Here is an 8,610-nt window from a genome sequence, read left to right on the forward strand (position 1 = left end):
GTATGAGGGGGGTCAACGGAGGAGGTTGCCCTCCTCCCCCCCCCCCAAAAGAAGAGGTATTTGCTCTCTTCTCAGAAACTACACACACAATTCCGATGAAACGTGGCCACAACCTTCATCACCCGTGTTGTACTAAAGTTTGGTCACGGCATTAAAAAAATCGGGGTCTAAGGGTGTATATGGGGGGTTTCCTACAAATATGTGTTTCCTTACAAATATGTGTTTCCCACAACTACACATACAGTTATGATGAAACTTGACCACAACCTTCATCACTCATGTTGTACCAAAGTTTGTTCACTGCATTAAAAATAATCCATTGGTATTTACTTTTTTTTCTCCATTAAGGATTTTGTGGGTTATCCACACCTACCAATGGTTCCCTGGTTTCCTAATCCAACTGCCACCAAGTGAATGCCCAGGGTTATTGCCCCCATTTTTTTTCTGTTTGTCTGGTTCTGTGCTTCACCATCTTTCTCAGATGGCCAAAGAGATCATCGTCAAACTTTCAGAGGTTAATCAGTGAGTGCCGTGGAGTGTTTTAGGCAAAAACATTTTTTTGAAAATTTGGGAAAAAAAAGTTGGACTTTTTGGATATATATATATATATATATATATATATATATTTGTAATTACTCCAGAGTGCCTAAGTCTTTATAGCTACATGAGAGGTAATATTAAATGATCCCCGACCCCATTCCTTAGTGGGTATAAGAAGGTATTAAGGTCCCCACAACAAAAACGAAAAAAAAATTGATTTCTTCAAAATGCCAACAGGATTAGAATAGCACTGGGCAATATCGGGTACCCCTGATGGTTATTAAATAAAATCGTCACTGTACCGGTTGTCTTAGCCAAAGGCATTGTTTTACATAACGCTATCCACTCTATGCTATTACAGTGTAATACATACATTGTGCATAGTTCACTAAGGGTATTAATATACTGTATATTTTGTGTCAGGGCTAAACGTATCGTGTTACCAATTTCCGATATATTGTTGGGGAAAAAAGTCATCAATATTTGTTGACCAGACAGCGGTTGGTGCTCGAGTGCAAAGCACATGCAGGGCAATCGAGTTCAATGGAGTGTTTAATGTTTTGTGCAAACTTCCATTCCCATTTGCCAGAAAACCTAGTGCTGAAACCACTCACCTTACTGCCACATTCTCAGCACAAAGCACTCGGCTTCATGCTATGCATTGTAAAAGGTCATGTCTTTTACTATTTTGTAACACTCTATCTTTTATTACTTTTTTTGGTTTAAAAAAAAGTTGAGAGAATCACAATTCCAAGAATGAACGAGACAAACTTTTCTTTTTATTATTGTTTTCCTGTACATTGTCTCAGGCTCCTCGAGAAGTTTGTACATACGTAAATCATATCCAAGACTCCAACATTAAGAGATATTGCTGTGCTTTTACATTAATAATTACAAGGGCAGGTCAACACAGTTATATATGGGATTTAAACCTGAGATTGCCAGTACCACAAGGTCTTTGTTTGGAAGTGAATACCAAACTGGTTTGTTGAAAGATTTGAATTCAAACAGTTAGAAAAGCTCAATGTCCATAATTTTGGCCACATAGGTCGTGCGTGCATGGGCTTTCAATATGCTCCAGGAGGGGTGAAGAAACATAGACCTGCAATTAACCACCAGACCAATAACCTTAGTGAATATGGATTTGCCTGACACCAAATTGTTATTATTCAATTGTTTTTTTGTTTTTTGATGCTGTTGTAATGAACAGTACTTGTGTAATTATCAGGTGTTGTGGTAATTTTGAAAGTAACTGTTTTTAATTGCTATTGTAATGAGATTTCTGTTTATGATTACACCTGGGAGGAAGTGATTTTGACACCGGAGGGAAAGCGTTGAATCACTTGATTGGTTGTTTTCCCTGTGGCATGGAATAGCATTGCCTTCGAAGAAAACCAATTTAAGTTTATTCTGCAGTTCACTGGGATGTCATATTATATGTTTTATAAGTGCGACTGAAAAAAAAAAAAATATATATATATATATATATATATATATATATATATATATATATATATATATATATATATATATATATATATATATATATCACATCATTGCTCACACTTGCGGTCCTCCACATTGAAGCCCCCCCACTTTAACCACCTGCTCGGAAGCTCTCAGATCACGTTGCAACCCAGACGTGTTTAGACAAGAGTGATTTGCCAACGTCGTTGTACCTTCACTTAATGCATTTCTGCAATTAAGTGTATTTTTACGCCTCGGGTAGTCAGAGTACATCTCTAAGACCATAATTTTAGCAAAGAAGATTACAGCCAATGTCACGGGATGACCCGATGCCGTATCTCAAGACTCGTAATGCATAGCATGCCCTGTAGTTTGACAGTGCGGTGAATTGCAAGGTGACAATTATTGCAGTAAAACTGATTTGAACGATCTTGCTCTCTGACCTATTTCTGCAGGAACGAAGAATCCATTCTGAACTTTAAATTTGTGTACAATTTTTCTTTTTTTAATGCTCATGCAATCCATCATAGAATTATGCATAAAATTTATGATGTGATGCATATAATGTGTATGCATTCATTGCAAGCACAAGCAGTATTTTCTACGAGGGTTCCCGTGGACTATGCACTTTTATGTGCCGAAAACTAAGTGCCCTCAAAGGTACTTTCATGAATCTCAGAGAAACACCGTTTAAGCCTCGTTCCTGAAAGCTGGGAAATTTTTCTCACATGCAAGCAAAATCAAGGCTATGCTAAAGTCATTGCTCAGGTTGTATGTGAAGAGTATAAAATTGTTCCAAATGTTTTTTTTAATCGCAATAAAGTTTCCTCACATTTGTTTGAAATGTCCAAGTAGTGTGTTTTGCAAGAAGGAAAAAGAAGAAGCAGAAAAAGCATGTACTACCTCGAATCGTATGTTTCTCTACGTGAAGATGCGACACTTTTTGATGCATCTTCAGATGACGGTTGAAGAAGAATTCCCTCGGTTTGTAGACATGGAGCTCTCAACTTCCTGATTTCTGTGATGCAGCATGCCATCCTGCTGAGTTGAGCTGTCATCTTCCTTCACCAGCCAGGGGCAGAGGAAAGCTACGATCCGCCGTCTAAAGTCACGCAAGACCAAGTAGTAGACAAATGGGTCGAAGCACGTGTTCAGACTGCTCAGTGCCAGACAAAGCTTATAGACGCCATACAAACCACTCTGACCTTGCGTCCGGTGCAGCAATGAGTGCGTAATAAGTACGAGGTTGCAGGGTGCAAAACAAATTACGAAAGTAAGCAGAACAACAATGGAGAGCTGGATCGCACGACGGCGCACACGCGAGCCTTTTCCTTGTGGCCCACCGCCTGTGAGCAGCGTCTTTATGACCGTTAGATAGCAGAAGACCGTCGTGGAAAAGGGTGCAAGGAAGACCACAAGAAAGAAAACAATACAGTAAGCTTGGAAGAAGGTGACCACTCCATCGCTCTTGGGGAACACATCATAACACGTAGTGATAGATAGCTCAGGAACAGAGTGTACAAGGCTCACAGCATGCAGTGGTCCTGTTAAAAGCAGCACAAAGAGCCAGACACCGACACAGGCTCCAGTGGCAACACGTGGCGTACGGAGGTTCCTTGCTGTCTGTGGCCTCACCACAGCCAGATAGCGGTCCACACTGACACAGGTTAGGAAGAATATGGAGCAGTGTGTGTTTAAATAGAGAAGAGTTGTCATCAGGTGACACAGGACCCTGCCAAAGGGCCAGTGGTTGCCTCCAAAGTGATAAACTATCTGGAGGGGTAGGAAAAGCACGTAAAGGAAGTCAACAGCAGCGAGGTTGAGCACATAGATGCTAGTTGAAGTCCTGGGATGTGTGCGGCCACGCTCCCCCGGGCGGAAGACACTCATCCACAAAGCTAGGAGGCTGCTGGGAAGACCCACAAGAAAAACGAATAGGTAGATCGTGGGTAGAGTAACCGTTGTCATCTTTCCCACCAGCAAGGCCCGAGTGAAGTTATCCAACTTGCTATAATTGATCGGGATGTCCATGGAAGTGACGTTGACGTCCATGGCTACTCCTCGATGTCAATCTGGAAAGATTGTGAAGGAAGGGGATAAGGGGTCGTGGGAAAAGCAAAGATGTTATTCTGGTTGGATGGAAATTTAAGCAGTGCTGATCCGAACATTTTAAAATCCCTCGACATTTAAAAAAAGGAAATATATGATCCATCGGGACTATTATCCTTTTTGCTGATGTCTCCTCGGTAGGGGGTAAGCTATTAGTGCTCACTTTTTCCGAGTCATACAAAACGAAAGTTTGGTCAGAGTGATGCAAAACACCTTTGACTTATTAATAACTGAGGATTTACTTTTTTGTCTGACAGAGTTTATTTTTCTTTCTCTCACCCAGATTCACAAAGGGACATTGTGATTTCATGACTAAATACAGGCCTTTTGTGAAAGTAATGAGCCCTGGCAAAGCATCAGTTGAATCATATAAGCCTTTCTCGAGTCTAAACTTGTGAATGCCGTGTCAGCCGACAAAACTGCAACACTGAAAATGTTAAACTTTCTTACGTGGAAAAAAACTGGATATTATTCTGTACTATGAGTGTTGCTGTAGCTCTTTGTCGATTTATGTATTTATTTTTACATGAACCCACTCACCAACATCCACCCCCCCCCCTTTTTAACCTTTTGTACACCTTTTATTTCCCGTGCTTGGCCCTTCTTACCTTGTCTGAGTCTTGGTCTAATGTTGATCCCAAGCCAGTCTGTCACCTGTGTGTTGCGCCTTCGTGGCCTTATAGGAGGTGGGCGGTGTTATTTCAATCACATGGGCCCGGTATGGATCTCTGAGGGTGAATGGGTACATGGAACCATGTTTAGGGCTGTTCCTAATTTGCCTGAGGGGTTATCATTTTAAGATTGTTACTTATCCCACCACGCCTTCCACTGCCATCACTGCCTTTTTCTCTTCCTGTCCCTAATGACTGTGATAAAGTAGACCATATTGTCAGTAGGTTTTGTAAACCTTTTTTTAATGCATAACTTTGGAAACTTGCAGTCACAATTTCTTTTATTTTATTTTTTTGGCGAAATGTCCCTGGATTTTTTTAAGTGACAAGGTCGGTGTTATTTTTCCCATGAAAAAAATGGTTTCCATGTTGGCATCCTTGACAAGCCGATAGCATGTGGATGACACCGTCTTATGGGCAATTCATCACTCCACAATCTCCTGTCAGGCTTAGGGGTCATTTAATTAAATGTATACATGCATGAGGGACTGGGTAGGAGGGGTTGATTGAGAAAATCCAAAATGAGAAAGAAAGGAAGGAAAGGAGTTATTGAGGAGAGACAGTGTGGGAGAAACAGGGTAGAAAAGAGAAAGGAGGTTTGATGGAAATATAATTCAGTCGAGTGAGGAAAGGAGGGGGCAGAAGATGCAGGTAGTGAAGGAGTTCGGGAGAGGGGGTTCAAAAGTACTGTCATGTTGCACACATATTAAATACTTTGCCCCTTGTAATATCAATAACAACAATACTCGAATACTGCAGTAGAAAAGGACAAAATGGATTCTTCGGTTTGTGCAATTTTGTTTTTTTATCTCAACGACTAACTTGAGATTACCTTGGCTTTTGAGTGGTTGGGTAAGACAGCTGTCGCAACAACCACGTAAACCTGAATTCCGGGCGAATTAGTGACACAAAACTTTTAGAGAATGTTCAGTTGAGGTGTTGTTTGTTTTTTTTTCTGAATGAGTTGTGCTTTCTTATTGATTGAAGAAATCACAACTCATGAACAATAATAATTTAAAAACAGCTTGTCTAACACCATCGGTGATGAACGGCATTGAAACCTGGTGTCTCACAAAGAAGATGGAGCTTAAGTTTATCATTACCAAAAGAGCCACAAAGATGTTGCTTTGATACAACAAAGATCAACTGGAAGAGAAGTCAGTAAAGCCATCAGATGGGAAATTATATCCATGAACTCCATGTTGGTGACAGTCACAAAACAAACAAACTGGAATTTCTTCTTGTCTGGACACGTAGCAAGAAGAACAGAAGAATTACAAGATGGCAACCTGGAGGAGAAGCACCTGGACGAAACGTATAAAAGGTCTCAATGGAAGGAATAGAAAATATTAGCCACGTTGAGGCAACTTTCATCCTTCAGTGGACTTAAATAAACTGGTAAAGTAAGGTATGTGTTCTCTATACCCACATACCTGGTCACTGGTAGAGAGACCATCCAGTGTATTCTTTGGTAGCATCGATCTTCTGGCGTAAGCATGGCCGTAAACGGACAGATGTTTTTTATCCAAAGTTAAGGCTCATGGAAGAGATACAACATCGAATGGATCAGGATGTAACCAAACAAAAGGAACAGTAGAAATAGAGAGGGTGGGGGGATGCCATTAACAGGGTTGAGGGACAAATAGAGGGAGACTTGAACAAGCAAAGGATGTGGGGAAGAATGTGAGGTAGGGGAGGATACAGAAGCAAACTCTCAGGAAGGAAAAACAGGAAAGTTGGAGAGGGGGGAGGATTAATGGCGGTATAAAATATCATGGTTTTGGTTGGGGAGTTATCCGAGATGGTGGTGAACAACAGTGTTGAAGGGAAGAATGAGATAGAATTGCGAAAGACAAGACCGAGTTTTCAAACGTCCTTGCATCTCATTGCATTGGACACGATCCCAAGGGAGGCAGACTCCAGCAGGTGCACAATTGCAAACAAAAATCTGCATCCAGTGGAAATATTAGACCAGGTTGGTCCAACTGAGCAGTTGGGCGCCCGATTGTTTCCTCGGTTTACTTTGCTGGTTATTTGGGGGTTTTATTGGGGGGGGGTGTGCTTTGTCTGCTTTCCTATCATATTTGCTGATTTAAATAATGAGGCATAATCATTCTTGTTTCACCTTCAGGCGTTCAACTTTGTGAATTGTTCAATACGTATGCGGACTGGTGTTTTGGGGGTTTTTTCTTCCTATTTCCCACTCGTTCTTTTTTGCTATCTTCTATAGACCGATGTATCTTGTCTTCTTTCATTGCCTTCATTTGAACCGATTTCAGAGCTCTTCACTAATTCGTTGAATATTTATTCAGTTTGGAAGGTGTCGTTGCATTATTCATACATCTTCTATCTTATCTCCACCTGCAGTTTAATAAGCATTTGTTTGAATTTGCCAAACTTTTTTTTTTGTTGTATGTATTCCATGCACTTTTCATTTCATAACACAATTACACTGCAAAGAAAGTTTTACAACAAGGATAAGACGCAATACACGGGGATCAAAGGAAACCGAGGTGTGAGGGTTGAAAGTTTAAAATGCGTGTAGCTTACGACATCGAGGTTTGATATTTATTACACAACTTTGAGATATTTATCGAGTCTTTTGGTCTCACTTGTGCATCTCACGAGATTATGATACAAGTTATTTGAACATATTGAATGCAATAGTTTTGAATGCAATATCTGGGTACTAGAATATTTTTAAAAAGCAATTCTTCACCATTTTGAGATGAGGCCAAAAACGATATATAGTATGATATTTCAAAACGTTGAGACTTGTTATGACAAAAATAGGTCATTGATTTGGGTATGTGACAAGAACAAGCCGATTAGATTTTGGTTAAGGTCCGGATGCAGATCTGACCTATCAGTGGGATACAAAACGTTAACTGTTCAACCTGGCGGATGTATGCGCTCTATCGAGTGCTGTTCTTGTTTTGCTTTTGTGGCTATAAACATTCGGCATCTAATGTAGATACATACCAACCATCATAAAATGGCTTGACAAATGCAAAGAAAACATTTTAGTAAACAGCAATACTAAAATGATATACAATGTGAATGAAAGTATGATACCATATAAATCTATAGTCTGAAAAGATAATTCACCTTCGTAGTACAGTACTTACGACAGGTACATGCAGGATAGGTTGAAATGAAAGTCCTGCAGTACCTTCCTTCATGAAAAGTATATATAGTTGCTTTGAGTAAAAGGGAAAAATCCATAGGATCATATGTGACCTTATGAAGGTTTAACCACACCTTACACCTTGTCTGGCATGCTGTTGTTCTCCTACCTCTGTGCTCTTCACCACATGTGATTGTTTACCTCCACACCCTCATCTGTTACTGCATTACAAAAAAAAGTTAATTTCATTCAGAATCTGTGATCACATCTCAAAGTCACTACGCTATATGATTTATCGGTCAATATTTTTCACGCGGTATAAAATCAATTATGGGTTGTCCGGGTAGCCGAGAGGTACGCACGCACACTTGCCTCCAAGCTGTTTAGCCTGGGTTCTAATCTCGATCCAGCTATAAACTACCATCCTGGTGTTTCACAGGCAGGGTGATTCATCAATGTCTGTGCCGTCCCTCAGATGGATGTTAAATGGACGTCCCATCCAGCGGGATTAGTCGGTGGATGTTAAAGATCTCACGGCGTCCTTCGCAAAGATGAGCCGAGCTATCGCAGGCACTATGATCTCTAAATTCCTGCCTGAATAATTTCTAGGAAAGCAATGGCAAACTGGGAAAGAGAAGCAATGGCAATGGCAATGGCTGGGAAAGGCTGGCAATGGCAATGGCTGGCAAAAGGGAA

The 8,610-nt window shown here is 40.5% G+C and overlaps 2 protein-coding genes across 4 annotated transcripts in view; one reads left to right on the forward strand and one right to left on the reverse strand.

Moving 5' to 3' along the window:
* The window catches only part of DTD1 (D-aminoacyl-tRNA deacylase 1), a 72,970-nt gene that overhangs the window by 47,380 nt on the left and 16,980 nt on the right, over nucleotides 1-8,610 (forward strand). The window lies entirely within an intron of this gene.
* LOC147011712 (proteinase-activated receptor 2-like) lies at nucleotides 2,605-4,896 on the reverse strand. The gene is made up of 2 exons (XM_085857468.1): nucleotides 4,725-4,896; nucleotides 2,605-4,079 (listed from the first exon to the last, which is right to left on the reverse strand). Exon 2 carries the CDS (start codon nucleotides 4,057-4,059, stop codon nucleotides 2,962-2,964), a length of 1,098 nt encoding a protein of 365 aa, XP_085713594.1. The 5' UTR covers nucleotides 4,060-4,079; nucleotides 4,725-4,896; the 3' UTR covers nucleotides 2,605-2,961.

The sequence above is a fragment of the Eptatretus burgeri genome, chromosome 15, assembly GCF_056783735.1.
Source record: "Eptatretus burgeri isolate ZD-2024b chromosome 15, Ebu_testis_v1, whole genome shotgun sequence".
Taxonomy (NCBI): Eukaryota; Metazoa; Chordata; class Myxini; order Myxiniformes; family Myxinidae; genus Eptatretus; species Eptatretus burgeri.

Coding starts and splice junctions, on each gene's coding strand:
- LOC147011712 (XM_085857468.1), bottom strand. CDS start 4,059: ATGGACGTCAACGTCACTTCCATGGACATCCCGATCAATTATAGCAAG.